This window comes from Ovis canadensis, chromosome 21, assembly GCF_042477335.2.
Source record: "Ovis canadensis isolate MfBH-ARS-UI-01 breed Bighorn chromosome 21, ARS-UI_OviCan_v2, whole genome shotgun sequence".
Classification (NCBI taxonomy): domain Eukaryota; kingdom Metazoa; phylum Chordata; class Mammalia; order Artiodactyla; family Bovidae; genus Ovis; species Ovis canadensis.
Genome location: NC_091265.1, coordinates 43,775,542 through 43,792,018, shown reverse-complemented (window position 1 = coordinate 43,792,018; position 16,477 = coordinate 43,775,542). Strand labels below are relative to the sequence as shown.

The 16,477-nt window shown below is 39.8% G+C and overlaps 1 protein-coding gene across 1 annotated transcript; it reads right to left on the bottom strand.

The window, feature by feature from the left end:
• Positions 1 to 14,927: 14,927 nt before the first annotated feature.
• Positions 14,928 to 15,881, bottom strand: LOC138426606 (olfactory receptor 8A1-like). The gene has a single exon (XM_069565317.1). It carries the CDS (start codon positions 15,855 to 15,857, stop codon positions 14,928 to 14,930), a length of 930 nt encoding a protein of 309 aa, XP_069421418.1. The 5' UTR covers positions 15,858 to 15,881.
• Between the last annotated feature and the right edge of the window lie 596 nt (positions 15,882 to 16,477).

The following is a 16,477-nucleotide window of genomic DNA, read 5'->3' as shown; positions in this document are numbered from 1 at the left end:
ATTCCATTCTTCAGACCAGAAACCAACACTTTTTTCAAGATATTTGTATTCTTTTAGTGGTGAAATGGTGTTTCAAGGCTACACACTAGATTTTAAAACAGGGACTCTTTGTTTCTGGGTTAGTAATTGTTTCTAGGTCTTTCAAAAAGAACTCAAAAATTTGTACTGTGTGGTTTTCAATAATTTTATAAGGATTTGTTATGATATTCTTCAGCATTTTTATTAGGTGTGATGTTTCTTTTTAATATGTCACTTCAGATATCTAAATTAATATCTATTTAATACTATGAAAAGTTCCTTGAATTATATTTTTTATGTTTGCTTTGGTTTTGTTCTTGTGGCTCTTGCTCACCATAGACTAAATCTTCTTGGCCTGGTATCTACATTTGTTGCTTCCCATAAGTTTCTTCATTTTTTTCTTTTCTTCATTCCCTTCTTTCATGTTCTGTTTTTCCTAAAGTATTATCCATTATATTTATTTGCTCTTCTATTACTTTTAATTTCTTAAATTATTTTTGCTTTCATTTCTAAGAATTTCTTGAATTATTGTATCATTACTGAATTTGTCCTAATTCTGAATTTTGTTGCACTTTCATTCCCTGAATCAGTTTCAAAATGTGTCTTAGGTCATTTTGATAGAGTGTATTGTATTCATTCATTTGAGGGGACTTGAATTGGATTGTTCTCTCCATTAGTCACACACCATATGCAACTAATAACTGGACAACATATATAAAATAATTGTTTTTAGACACTGGACACCAGGTAATGCTGACTTGTGACCTAAGACAGAAGAGGAACAGATGAGGTGAACCCTATGTCCACCCTGACTCTTGGTCTGGAGATCCTTTTGAGATCATGGCCCAAAGAAGGTATATGGCAACAGAGCACAGCATTTCTGGTAAACTCAGGGAGACCAATGTTGGGAGGCTGAAGTAGCTGGAATAGCAAGTGAATCATGAAAAGCCACAGAGAAAGAAATCTGGAAATCTCCATATAGATATCCTTTTGTCTTGTCTGAGCTTTGTCTAGGGTGTGCATTTGTAAGATAAAACTCCACAAAGCTGGACAAGGAAGAAATAGCAAGAAAATTTAAGCTAAATAATTGATTATCAAAGCTACACAGGTCTGTGGGATGGTTGCCTACCAACCACCCAGGAAGGAATGCTCCATGAAAACCTACCTGTAGCATTCCCCAGAGAGCGAAGAAGTTTGTGTCTTAGAATCAGTTCTGAATTGGTTCTTGAATAAATGCTGCACTAATAAAACCCATTAGATACAGTCTCAAAAACAGCAAGACAATCTGCACAAAGTTTAACTGACTGCCAAAAATAAACTTCAAGACACTGTGAAAAACAAAAAACAATTAAGACATTCAACAAATCTCCAGCATCCTGTCAAAAATTAGGTATTCTGATAAGCATAAAAATGTATAAGAAAAGCAAGAGACTTTTTTGATCACAATGTGGTAAGATTAGCTGTCAACTATAGGAAAAAAAATTAAAATACAAACATATGGAGACTAAACAACATGCTTCTGAATAACCAACAAATCACAGAAGAAATCAAAAAATGCATAGAAACAAGTGAAAATGAAAACACAACAACCCAAAACCTATGGGATTCAGTAAAAGCGGTGCATAGCAATACAAGCTTACCTCAAGAAATAAGAGAAAAATCAAATAAATGACCTAATTTTACACCTAAAGCAACTAGAAAAAGAAGAAATGAAGAACCCCAGGGTTAGTAGATGGAAAGAAATCATAAAACTTAGGACAGAAATAAATGAAAAAGAAACAAAGACTATAGCAAAAATCAACAAAACTAAAAGCTGGTTATTCAAGAAGATAAATAAAATAGACAAACTATTAGCCAGAGTCATCAAGATAAAAAGGGGGAAGAATCAAATGAACAGAATTAGAAATGAAAATGGAGAAATCACAACAGACAATACAGAAATAACTTTTTATTTCATGAGACTATTATAAGCAACTATATGCCAAAAAAATGAACAACTTGGAAAAAATGGATGAATTCTTAGAAAAGTATAACCAGGAAGAAACAGAAAATCTTAACAGACTCATCACAAGCACAGAACTTGAAACTGTAATAAAAAATCTTCCAACAAACAAAAGCCCAGGACCAGATGGCTTCACAGATGAATTCTACCAAAAATTTAGAGAAGAGCTAACACCTATCCTACTCAAACTCTTCCAGAAAATTGCAGAGGAAGGTAAACTGCCAAACTCATTCTATGAGGCCACCATCACCCTAATACCAAAACCGGATAAAGACGCCACAAAAAAAGAAAACTATAGGCCAATATCACTGATGAACATAGATGCAAAGATCCTCAACAAAATTCTAGCAAACAGAATCTGACAACATATTAAAAAGATCATACATCATGACTTTATCCCAGGGATTAATGCAAGGATTCTTCAATATCCACAAATCAATCAATGTAATTCACCACATCAACAAATTGAAAAATAAAAAGTATGATTATCTCAATAGATGCAGAGAAAGCCTTCGACAAAATTCAACATCCATTTATGATAAAACCCTCCAGAAAGCAGCCATAGAAGGAACATATCTCAACATAATAAAAGCCATATATGATAAACCCAAACAAACATTTTCCTCAATGGTGAAAAATTGAAAGCATTTCCCCTAAAGTCAGGAACAAGACAAGGGTGCCCACTTTCACCACTACTATTCAACATAGTTTTGGAAGTTTTTGCCACAGTAATCAGAGCAGAAAAAGAAATAAAAGGAATCCAGATTGGAAAAGAAGTAAAACTCTTAGTGTTTTCAGATGACATGGTCTTATACATAGAAAACCCTAAAGACTCCACCAGAAAATTACTAGAGCTAATCAATGAATATAGTAAAGTTGCAAGATATAAAATTAACACACAGAAATCCCTTGCATTCCTATACACTAACAATGAGAAAACAGAAAGAGAAATTAAGGAAAAAATTCAATTCACCATTGTGACAAAGATAATAAAATACTTAGGAATAAATCTACCTAAAGAAATAAAAGACTATAAATAGAAAACTATAAAACACTGATGAAGGAAATCAAAGATGACACAAATAGATGGAGAAATATACCATGTTCATAGATAGGAAGAATCAATATAGTGAAAATGAGTATACTACCCAAAGCAATTGAATTGAAGCAATTCAATGCAATCCCTATCAAGCTACCAATGGTATTTTTCACAGAGCTAGAACAAATATTCTTGCCTGGAAAATCCCGTGGATGGAGGAGCCTGGTAGGCTGCAGTCCATGGGGTCGCTAAGAGTCGGACACGACTGAGGGACTTCACTTTCACTTTTCACTTTCATGCATTGGAGAAGGAAACGGCAACCCACTTCAGTATTCTTGCCTGGAGAATCCCAGGGACAGAGGAGCCTAGTGGGCTGCTGTCTGTGGGGTCGCACAGAGTCGAACACGACTGAAGTGACTTAGCAGCAATAGCAGAACAAATAATTTCACAATTTGTATGGAAATACAAAAAACCTCGAATAGCCAAAGCAATCTTGAGAAAGAAGAATGGAACTGGAGGAATCAACCTGCCTGACTTCAGGCTCTACTACAAAGCCACAGTCATCAAGACACTATGGTACTGGCACAAAGACAGTAATATAGATCAATGGAACAAAATAGAAAGTCCAGAGATAAATCCATGCACCTATGGACACCTTATCTTTGACAAAGGAGGCAAGAATATACAATGGAGAAAAGACAATCTCTTTAACAAGTGGTGCTGGGAAAACTGGTCAACCACTTGTAAAAGAATGAAACTAGGACAGTAATACCATACACAAAAATAAACTCAAAATGGATTAAAGATCTAAATGTAAGACCAGAAACTATAAAACTCTTAGGGGAAAACATAGGCAAAACACTCTCTGACATAAATCACAGCAGGATCCTCTATGACCCACCTCCAAGATTAATGTAAATAAAATAAAAAATAAACAAATAGGACCTGATTAAACTTAAAAGCTTTTGAAAAACGAAGGAAACTACAAGCAAGGTGAAAAGACAGCCTTCAGAATGGGAGAAAATAATAGCAAATGAAGCAAATGACAAAGAACTAATCTCAAAAATATACAAGCAGCTCATGCAGCTCAATACCAGAAAAATAAATAACCCAGTCAAAAAATAGGCCAAAGAACTAAACAAACATTTCTCCAAAGAAGACATACAAATGGCCAACAAACACATGAAAAGATGCTCAACATCACTCATTATCAGAGAAATGCAAATCAAAACCACAATAAGGTACCATCTCACGCTGGTCAGAATGGCTGTTATCAAAAAGTCTACAAGTAATAAATGCTGGAGAGGGTATGGAGAAAAGGGAACCCTCTTACACTGTTGGTGGGAATGCAAACTAGTACAGCCACTATGGAGAACAGTGCAGAGATTTCTTAAAAAACTGGAAATAGAACTGCCATATGACCCAGAAATCCCACTTCTGGGCCTACACACCAAGGAAATCAGAATCAAAAGAGACACCTGTACCCCAATGTTCATTGCAAAGCTGTTTACAATAGCTAGGACATGGAAGCAGCCTAGATGTCCATCGGCAGATGAATGGGTAAGAAAGTTGTGGTTCAGTTCAGTTCAGTTCAGTCGCTCAGTCATGTCCAACTCTTTGCAATCCCATGGACTGCAGCACGCCAGGCCACCCTGTCCATCAGCAATTCCTGGAGTTTACCCAAACTCATGTCCATTGAGTTGGTGATGCCATCCAACCATCTCATCCTCTGTCTCCCCTTCTCCTCCTGCCCTCAATCTTTCCCAGCATCAGGGTCTTTTCAAATGAATCAGCTCTTTGCATCAGGTGGCCAAAGTATTGTAGTTGCAGCTTCAACATCAGTCCTTCCAATGAATACTCAGGACTGATCTCTTAGGATGGACTGGTTGGATCTCCTTGCAGTCCAAGGGACTCTCAAGAGTCTTCTCCAACACCACAGTTCAAAAGCTGTGGTACATATACACATATACATAATGGAAAATATTACTTAGCTATTAAAAAACACATTTGAATCAGTTCTAAGAGGTGGATGAAACTGGAGCCTATTACACTGAGTGAAGTAATTCAGAAAGGAAAACACCAATACAGTATTTAATGCATATATATGGAATTAAGAAAGATGGCAACAATGACCTTATATGTGGGACAGCAAAAGAGACACAGATGTAAAGAACAGACATTTGGACTCTGTGGGAGAAGGCGAGGGTGGGATGATTTGAGAAAGTAGCATTGAAACATGTATGTTACCATATGTGAAATAGATGACCAGTCCAAGTTAGATGCATGAAACAGGGCACTCAAAGCCGGTGCACTGGGGCAACCCTGAGGATGGGATGGGAAGGGAGGTGGGAGGGGGTTTTGGGATGGGGGACATATGTACACCCATGGCTGATTCATGTCGATGTATGGCAAAAACCACTACAATATTGTAAAGTAATTAGCCTCCAACTAAAATAAATAAATTAATCGAAAAAGAAGAAAAGCAGGAGAAGATATGTGCAAATAGAAATATCTGTCTGGTGATATTAGATAAGAATTTATAAACAGCTTTATTCATTTACCTAAGGATTTTAAAGAAGATGTGAACATAATGTAAAGAAAAATGGAAGGTATAAAAAAGAATTAAAGTGTACTTTCAGAGATGAAAAATATAAAGGAAAAATTTTTGGATGGACTTAATAGCAGATTAGACATTGAAGAAAGGAAGTTCAATGACAGAACAAATTCCATAATATGTAGAACAATCTCAAGTGGTCTCAACACCTGTGTAATTAGAATCCCAGAAGAAAGGGAGGAAACAAAAATACTTGAAGATACAATGGCTAAAACATACTATATTTGTTGGGTGGAGGTAGAGATAATTAAAGAAGCATAAAATATAAATAATTGTTGAGCTGGGTGTTGGGAATATGAGTATTTAGCAAACTATTCTGTTTCTTTGTATATGTTAAATTTCTTCCATGTTAAAAAGTTGTAACTAAACATATTAGAGTTAAGTCTTTAAACCTTCTGGGAAAAAAGGAAAATTACCATGATGTTGGTATAGGCTATGGGATTTTAGAGTAAGCACCAAAGTACCCACCATAAAAGACAAAAGCTGACAACTGGACTTAAGAATAAAACCTTCTATTCTTTGAAATAGACTGCTGAAGAAGTGAAAAGACAAGACAGACAGGGGAAGATATGTCTAAGTACCTGTATTCAGATCATATGAGAGCTCTGATAAATTCACTAATCAAGAAGACAACTAATTAAAAGTGAACCAAAAATTTGGATAGACACTATAAAGAAAAATTTAAAATAATCAGGGTACATATGAAAATTTGCTGATTATCATTAGGTATTAGTTAAATGAAATTGAAAACACACTGACAGAGCACTATGTATTCACTGGAGATATTAATCTGACAATATCAAGTTTGTTGAGAATGCAGAGCAAGTGAACCTCTCATACACTGCTGTTGGAAAATGAAATCAGACCGTTTCTTTAAAAATTGTTGGGCATTGAAACATGTACAATATCATATAAGAAACGAATCGCCAGTCTAGGTTCTATGCAGGATACAGGATGCTTGGTGCTGGTGCACTGGGATGACCCAGAGGGATGGTATGGGGAGGGAGGCGGGAGGGGGGTTCAGGATTGGGAACACGTGTACAACCATGGTGGATTCATGTTGATGTATGGCAAAACCAATACAATATTGTAAAGTAAAATAAAGTAAAAAAAAAAAAAAAGAAAACCAACCAACCAACCAAACAAAAAAAATTGTTGGGCAGTTTCTAATAAACTGGTCTCATGCTCATGCTCAGTTGCTTCAGTTGTGTCTGACTCTTTGCGACCCCATGGACTGTAGCCTGCCAGGCTCCTCTGTTCATGGGATTCTCCAGGCAAGAATACTGGAGTGGGTTGTCATGCCCTCCTTCAGGGGATCTTCCTGACCCTGGAATCGAACCAGCATCTCCCAGTGTCTCCTGCACTGAGGGCAGATTCTTTACAGGTGAGCCACCTGGGAAGTTTATGATAGACATAAACTGTTCTATCACCAAACAATTCCACTCTTGGATATTTATCCAAGTAATTTATTGCCTGATATATTCAGGAAAAAATTACTACTAATCAAAAAGAAATGTATAACTAATACACACAACAAAATGAAGGAATTTAAGGGACTGTGTTGAGCAAAACATACCAGACACAAAAGGGTACATATTGTATCCTCTAATCAGTCATAACTAATCAATTGCTATATTGATAGATAGTATATTGATAGAAAGTAAGTCAGTGGCTGCTTGCGTCCAGGGATAGAGGAGGATATTCCACACTTTGGACATGTGACTTAATCTGATTTCTTTTATTTGTAAATGGTATATAGATGATCTACAAGATTGTGATTACTGATTGCCTTTGAGTATTAATATGCTTCCCTCATTTTTATAAAGAACCATTTTTATTGAGGTATGATTGACATCCACAAAGCTGTGCATGATGTATACAACTTGATTCTGGAGAGAAGTATACACCTGTGAAACTCTCACCATAATCAATGTCGAAAACATGAGCATCATCTCTAAAAATTTCCTTTTTCTTCCTCCATCCCTCCTTCCCTCTTTCTTTATTGTTATTTTCCTTGTGATAAGATCACTTAAAACAAGATCCACTCTATTAGTAAAATTTTAAGTATATGATACAGCATTGCCAAGTGTTAGTCACTCAGTCATATCTGACTCTTTGCAACCCCAGGCTCCTCTATGGTATTTCCAAGGCAAGAAAGAATACTGGAGTGGGTTGCTATTCCCTCCTCCAGGGGATCTTCCCAACCCAAAGATCAAACCCAGGTCTCCAGCATTGCAGTATTCTTTACCATCTGAGCCATCAGGGAAGCCCTACAGCATTGTCAATTATAGGCAAAAAAGAACATGCCCTTTGAGGTTTAGGCTGTTTGCACTTCTCAGAGGACACATCTCAGAGAGCACTCTCTGTGTATATAGTCCTTCTGTCTCTAATGGTATTAAAAATGAATGAAAAGACAAAATACGCACTCACGTAGCCTTCTTTTCTTTTAAATAAAACACTATGCCACTCGTGTGTGTGAAAGTCACTGTCTTGTCTGACTCTTTGTGACCCCCTGGACTATACAGTCCATGAACTTTTCCAGGTCAGAATACTAGAGTGAGTAGCTGTTCCCTTCTCCAGGGGATCCTCCCAATGCAGGGATTGAACCCATGTCTCCCACATCACAGGCAGATTCTTTACCACAGAGCCATAGGGAAGCATAATACCATGCCCTCCTCCAGGGCATCTTCCCAACCCAGGGATCAAACCCAATTCTCCTGCATTGCAAGTGGATTCTTCACTTGCCACCAGGGAAGCCCAAGCATACTGGAGTGGGTAGCCTATCCCTTCTGCAGGGGATCTTCCCAACCCAGTAATTGAACTGGGATCTCCTGCACTGCAGGTAGCTTCTTTACCAGCTGAGCTACCTGGGAAGCCCCATGCCACTCATAATAAGGGAAAAAATACTGTACTCCAAGAAAGCTGAAGTAAAATATGTCTTCAATTTAATATGACTTTCCCACAAAGAATGGTTTTCTGCATATAAATTGAAATTCACTCTAAAAATGAAGATGCTTTGCAAACTGTAATATAAGGGACACAAACATAGTAACTGTGGGACTTTTCAGCTGGGGAGAGAAGCAGCAGCCATGGACAAACATACAGGCAAGGTCACCTCTCTGCACAGTAGTCATAGTAACCTCATACTGAGTGAGAGGTACCTGTCCTTGGCCCTTCTCTGGCTGTCTCCCTCCCCAGGGTATGGATGGACCCAAGGGGTGTCCATCAGAGTCTGTGCATCTCCTTCTGGTCTTTGTTCTCAGTGTTGGGATACAGAATTCCATGCCTGCATACCCTGATGGGACTCTTCCCAAAGCCATTGTCCAGAGGAAGCCCGCATAGCTGACTGTTCAGCCCCAGAGCAAAGGACGGCCAGGGAATGGATGTGTGTCAAGGTATGGATGGATACCTTGAGTGTGGAGTGGGATAGAAGAAGAGCTGTGAGGTGGATGGGGGCAAGCTGTGACTATGGACAGGGCTTCTTTTAGCATGGTTTTCTGGCAGCAGAAACCTGGAATTTTCATCTTTAACAAGTTTCCAGGTAATGCTCTATCTGAGCCCAGCTGTTCATTAATAGTTTTGTGAGTATGAGGGCCATTTTACATGTGGCAGTGGTCATAATGGCAGCTGTGGGTATTATCTATTGTGAAGTCACTTTGCAGGCAGCCTCACCCTTTCTCTAGCCATTCAATAAACTGTAAGCAAGTCAGTCCCTGTATTCACTGCCTTTCTGCTTAAGAACACTAGAGTTATACCCATTTCTGATAGTAGACTACTGATTGATATGAGACAATGCCAAAACTAGCTAGAAATGTTAAGAAGTCTCTATCAGTCTTGTGCATTGTATCAGTAAGCTGAGTCTAAAACATGTATCCTCACTATTGGATAAAGCAAGAAGAGTGGAGAGAAACTTGGTTCTATTGCCACTGTATTAACTGAATGAGGTCCATAGTAGATGAATCAGTTAATTAAGCAGGACAAGAGAGTTGCAACAATGTGTAATCTGGGGACCAATCATACTTTTTTTTTCTGGAACTGAGGGGTTTCCAAGGGTGGGGGCTTCCAGCACTAAAACTGGTAAAGTGTCTGGTGAACTGGTGAGCTGGTCACTCCGGCATAAAGTTTCATTAGATACAAAAAGAAGTTGCCTATACATGTGAAGAGATTAGGGAAGATGAAAGTTGAGAACCTGAGGAGCTGATTTCAAGAGGCCTTTGAAATTGGAAAAGTACAATTAGGGCAGGATTTAAAGACCGTTAAGAGGGAACACCAACTTAAAGTAAAGGGTATGATGACTGAGAGCCGAGAGTGTGGGCTCTGGAGTCACTTATACTTGGATTTGAATCCCCATGTCTTTGTTTACCAGCTATGTGACCTTGAGCAATTTACTATACCAAATTCTACAGTGAAATGGGGAAGACAGTGGTATCTAACTGTTGTGAAGCGTAATTTAATAAGGCATACAAAGTGTTTAGTAGAACTGTGTGGTTCAGAGTAGGTGCCCCAAACGTGGTAGCGGCTGGCATTATTATTATGGTGATTAAAAAGTCACATAAAGGGATCAGGTAGAAGTTCTTGGGCAGAAATAAGTAGACAGGAGTGGAAGAGGGGAGACAAGGAAGTCTAGATGAGAAAGCTCCAAGTATTACTTCCTGGTGAAAACTCTCAAATTCATCTCTCTCTGCTTTGTGTATTCCCAAATGCATAGAAGGAGGAACTGGTTTGAGCAATATTTTCTACACAGAAAAACTAAATTATGATCATTTCTAAACTAAAAGATTAGGAAAAGAAACTGACTCTAAAAGCCAATGATGAAAGTTTAATTTTAAATGAAATGTAGTTGATTTACTATATTACTTTCAGACATACAGCATAGTCATTCAGTATTTTTATAGTTACTGCATTTAAAGTTAGTATAAATAATGGGTTTATTTCCCTGTGCTTTACCATACATCCTTATTCCTAATTTATTTTATACATTGTAGTTGTGAGATTACTCTCCTGGCCTTGATGTCTGTCCCCACCACCCCAACCCATAGCCACTGTTTGCTCTCTGTCTGTGAGTCTGTGAAACTTTAAAGCATATGTTAAATGACAGTAGAAAGTTCAGTTCAGTTCAACTGCTCAGTCGTGTCCCACTCTTTGCAACCCCATGAATCGCAGCACACCAGGCCTCCCTGTCCATCACCAACTCCCAGAGTTTACTCAAACACATGTCCATTGTGTCGGTGATGCCATGCAACCATCTCATCCTCTGTGGTCCCCTTCTCCTCTCACCTTCAATTTTTCCCAGCATCAGGGTCTTTTCAAATGAGTCAGCTCTTCACATCAGGTGGCCAAAGTACTAGAGTTTCAGCTTCAGTATCAGTCCTTCCAATGAACACCCAAGACTGATCTCCTTTAAGATGGAATGGTTGATCTCCTTGCTGTCCAAGGGACTCTCAAGAGTCTTCTCCAGCAGTTCAAATGCATCAGTTCTTTGGCACTCATCTTTCTTTGTGGTCCAACTCTCACATCCATACGTGACTACTGGAAAAACAATAGCTTTGACTAGATCGAACTTTGTTGGCAAAGTAATGTCTTTGCTTTTTAATATGCTATCTAGGTTGGTCATAACTTTCCTTCCAAGGAGTAAGCGTCTTTTAATTACATGGCTGCAGTCACCATCTTCAGTGATTTTGGAGCCCCAAAAAATAAAGTCAGCCACTGTTTCCACTGTTTCTCCTTTTATTTGCCATGAAGTGATGGGATCAGATACCATGATCTTTGTCTTCTGAATGTTGAGCTTTAAGCCAACTTTTCCACTTTCTTCTTTCACTTTCATCAAGAAGCTCTTTAGTTCCACTTCACTTTCTGCCATAAAGGTGGTGTCATCTGCATATCTGAGGTGATTGATATTTGCCCCGACAATCTTGATTCCAGCTTGTGCTTCCTCCAGCCCAGCATTTCTCATGATGTACTCTGCATATAAGTTCAATAAGCAGGGTGACAGTATACAGCCTTGAAGTATTCCTTTTCCTATTTGGAACCAGTCTGTGTTTCCATGTCCAATTCTAACTTTTGCTTCCTGACCTGCATATAGGTTTCTCAAGAGGCAGGTCAGGTGGTCTGGTATTCCCATCTCTTTCAGAATTTTCCACAGTTTCTTGTGATCCACACAGTCAAAGGCTTTGGCATAGTCAATAAAGCAGAAATAGATGCTTTTCTGGAACTCTCTCTCTTTTTTTTTATGATCCAGCTGATGTTGGCAATTTAATCTTGGGTTCCTCTGCTTTTTGTAAATCCAGCTTGAACATCTGAAAGTTTCATGGTTCACATATTGTTGAAGCCTGGCTTGGAGAATTTTGAGCATTACTTTACTAGCGTGTGAGATGAGTGCAATTGTGTGGTAGTTTGAGCATTCTTTGGCAGTGCCTTTCTTTGGGATTGGTTTGAAAAGTGACTCTTCCAGTCCTGTGGTCACTGCTGACTTTTCCAAATTTGCTGGCATATTGAGTGCAACACTTTCACAGCATCATCCTTTAGGATTTGAAATAGCTCAACTAGAATTCCACCACCTCCACTTGCTTTGCTCATAGTGATGCTTCCTAAGGCCCACTTGACTTCACATTCCAGGATGTCTGGTTTTAGGTGAGTGATCACACCATCGTGATTATCTTGGCCATGAAGATCTTTTTTATACTGTTCTTCTGTGTATTCTTGCCACCTGTTCTTAGTATCTTCTGCTTCTTTTAGGTCCATACCATTTCTGTCCTTTATTGAGCCCATCTTTGCATGAAATGTTCCTTGGTATCTCTAATTTTCTTGAAGTGATCTCTAGTCTTTCCCATTCTGTTGTTTTCCTCTATTTCTTTGCATTGATCACTGAGGAAGGCTTTCTTATCTCTTCTTGCTATTCTTTGGAACTCTGCATTCAGATGGGTATATCTTTCCTTTTCTCCTTTGCTTTTCACTTCTCTTTTTTTATCACAGTTATTTGTAAGGCCTGCCCAGACAGCCATTTTGCTTTTTTGCATTTCTTTTCCATGAGGATGGTCTTGATCCCTGTCTCCTGTACAATGTCACGAACCTCCTCCATAGTTCATCAGGCACTCTGTCAGATCTAGTCCCTTAAAACTATTTCTCACTTCCACTGTATAATCATTATGGCTATGATTTAAGTAGGTCATACCTGAATTGTCTAGTGGTTTTCCCTACTTTCTTCAACTTAAGTCTGAATTTGGCAATAAGGAGTTCATGATCTGAGCCACAGTCCACTCCCAGTCTTGTTTATGCTGACTGTATAGAGCTTCTCCATCTTTGGCTGCAAAGAATATAATCAGTCTGATTTTGGTGTTGACCATCTGGTGATCTCCACGTGTAGAGTTGTCTCTTGTGTTGTTGGAAGAAGGTGTTTGCTTTGACCAGTGCATTCTCTTGGCAGAACTCTATTAGCCTTTGCCCTGCTTCATTCTGTACTCGAAATCAAATTTGCCTCTTACTCCAGGTATCTCTTGACTTCCTGCTTTTGCATTCAAGTCCCCGATAATGAAAAGGACATCTTTTTTGGATGTTAATTCTAGAAAGTCTTCTAGGTCTTCATAGAACCATTCAACTTCAGTTTCTTCAGCATTACTAGTCGGGGCATAGACTTGGATTACAGTGATATTGAATGGTTTGCCTTGGAAACGGACAGAGATCGTTCTGTCATTTTTGAGATTGCATCCAAGTACTGCATTTCGGACTCTTTTGTTGACTATGATGTCTACTCCATTTCTGCTAAGGGATTCTTGCTCACAGTAGTAGATATAATGGTCATCTGAGTTAAATTCACCCATTCCAGTCCATTTTAGTTTGCTGATTTCTAAAATGTCGACGTTCACTCTTGCTGTCTCCTGTTTCAGTTCAGTTCAGTTCAGTCGCTCAGTCGTGTCTGACTCTTTGCGACCCCATGAATCGCAGCACACCAGGCCTCCCTGTCCATCACCAACTCCTGGAGTTCACTCAGACTCACGTCCATCGAGTCAGTGATGCCATCCAGTCATCTCATCCTCTGTAGTCCCCTTCTCCTCCTGCCCCCCGTCCCTCCCAACATCAAAGTCTTTTCCAATGAGTCAACTCTTCTCATGAGGTGGCCAAAGTACTGGAGTTTCAGCTTTAGCATCATTCCTTCCAAAGAAATCCCAGGGCTGTTCTCCTTCAGAATGGACTGGTTGGATCTCCTTGCAGTCCAAGGGACTCTCAAGAGTCTTCTCCAACACCACAGTTCAAAAGCCTCAATTCTTTGGTGCTCAGCTTTCTTCACAGTCCAACTCTCACATCCATACATGACTACTGGAAAAACCATAGCCTTGGCTAAATGGACCTTAGTCGGCAAAGTAATGTCTCTGCTTTTTAATATGCTATCTAGGTTGGTCATAACTTTTCTTCCAAGGAGTAAGCGTCTTTTAATTTCATGGCTGCAGTCACCATCTGCAGTGATTTTGGAGCCTAGAAAAATAAAGTCTGACACTGTTTCCCCATCTATTTGCCATGAAGTGATGGGACCGGATGCCATGATCTTCATTTTCTGAACGTTGAGCTTTAAGCCAACTTTTTCACTCTCCTCTTTCACTTTCATCAAGAGGCTTTTTACTTCCTCTTCACTTTCTGCCATAAGGGTGGTGTCATCTGCATATCTGAGGTGATTGATATTTCTCCCAGCAATCTTGATTCCAGCTTGTGTTTCTTCCAGTCCAGCATTTCTCATGATGTACTCTGCATATAAGTTCAATAAACAGGGTGACAATATACAGCCTTGACGTACTCCTTTTTAGTCACTCCAATTTGTTTTGATTCATGGGCCTAACTTTCCAGGTTCCTAAGCAGTATTGCTCTTTACAGCATTGGACCTTGCTTCCATCACCAGTCACATCCACAACTGGGTGTTGTTTTTGCTTTGACTCCATCTCTTCATTCTTTCTGGAGTTATTTCTCCACTGATTTGCAGAAGCATATTGGGCAGCTACCGACCTGGGGAGTTCATCTTTTAGTATCAGAATAGAGAAAATGTTTCTCAATGAGAGAAAACTTGAACTCAACATCATCTGGCTTAAAACATAAATGAGAGGAAAGAGAGGGTGGGAAGAAAGAGGGAAGGAGGCAGGAGTAGTCACCCAGTCACCCAGAGAAGGGACAGTTTCCCATCCCAGCTGGGTGAACATTCACAGGTCTTCCCTCCGGGATCCCAAACAACTTATTTCTAAAACAGAGAAAGAATAATAATAACATTTGCCTTAAAACAGTTTTCCTCTCAGGGTTTTCTGCACAGCAGCCTTTACCTCCTTATTCCTCAAGCTGTAGATCAGGGGGTTCAGCATGGGGATCACTGTGGTGTAGAACACGGAGGCCACATTCTCCTGGGCCAGGGAGCTGGCTGTGGAGGGTTTCAAGTACATGAAGGCGGTTGTTCCATAAAAAATCCCCACAGCTGCAAAGTGGGAGCTGCACGTATTGAAGGCTTTGGCCCTTCCCCCTGTAGTGCTGATGTGAAGGATACTGGATAGGATGAAGGCATAGGAAATTAGGACTGTTAAACTGGTGACTATGATGTTGAATCCAGCCAAAAAGAAGACTGTCATCTCAACATGGTAGGTGCTAGAGCAGGTTAGCTTCATCATGGGGAGGATTTCACAGAAGTAATAACTGATGAGGTGCTTACAGTAGGACTGTTTCAACATGAGGCCAGTCTCTATAGTTGAGCCAATGAATCCCATGGCATAAACCCCAACCATCAGCAGGGAGCAGACTCGATGAGACATGATGATGTTGTAAAACAAAGGCCTGCAGATGGCAACATAGCGGTCATAGGCCATCACTGTCAGCATGTAACACTCAGCAATGACAAACACCAGGAACAAGTAGAGCTGGGCCATGCACCCTGCATAAGAGATGATGTTCTTCTCTGACACAAAGTTCACCAGCATCTTAGGGGTAATGACAGAGGAGTAGCAGAGATCCACAAAGGACAGGTTGCTGAGGAAATAGTACATGGGGGTGTGAAGGTGAGCATTTAGACAAATCAGTATTATCATGCCCAGGTTCCCTATCATGGTGACCAAGTAGATCCCAAGGAAGAGGAATAAGAGTGGGAGTTGGAACTCTGGTCGCTCTGTCAAACCCTGAAGAATGAACTCTGTCACTGTAGAGTGATTTTCTGTAGCCATTCCCCTCTGTTTGGGGGTCCTGTGTGGATGAGAGAAAACTGCATAAAAGGCTGCTTTTTGCACTGCTTGGTGAAGTTAGTTTTGAGCATCTAGGGTCAGCTAAGTGATTCTGGGACCCTTTGGGATGAATGATCCCTTATGGACTTCCCTGGTGGCTCAGATGGTAAAGCATCTGCCTATGATGTGGGAGACCCAGGTTTGATCCCTGGTTTGGGAAGATCCTGTGGAGAAGGAAATGGCACCCCACTCCAGTACTCTTGCATGGAAAAACCCAGTGGACGGAGGAGCATTGTAGGCTTCAGTCCATTATTTTGGGAGGAAGATCAGACACTGGGTATTTAAAAGGTCATAGAGATGAGAAGAAAAATGAGGCAAGATCCAAAACGTTTACCACATTCATGTCTCTGAAATATCCTAGAGCAGTGGGTCTTAAAGTCTAGTCCCTGTACCAGCATTGCTTGTATCACCTGAAGACATTGGAGATGCAGATTCCCAGGCCTCACCCCAGACCTACCAAGTGAGGAACTCTGGGATGGGGCCCAGTGATCTGTGTACCATACTGTCTCCAGGTGAGGCTGAGGCAGGTTCAAGCCTGAGAACCTCAATCCTGTAGGTAATAA

What these genes read in the sequence shown, in the direction of transcription:
- LOC138426606 (XM_069565317.1), bottom strand. Translation starts at nt 15,857, where the DNA reads ATGGCTACAGAAAATCACTCTACAGTGACAGAGTTCATTCTTCAGGGT.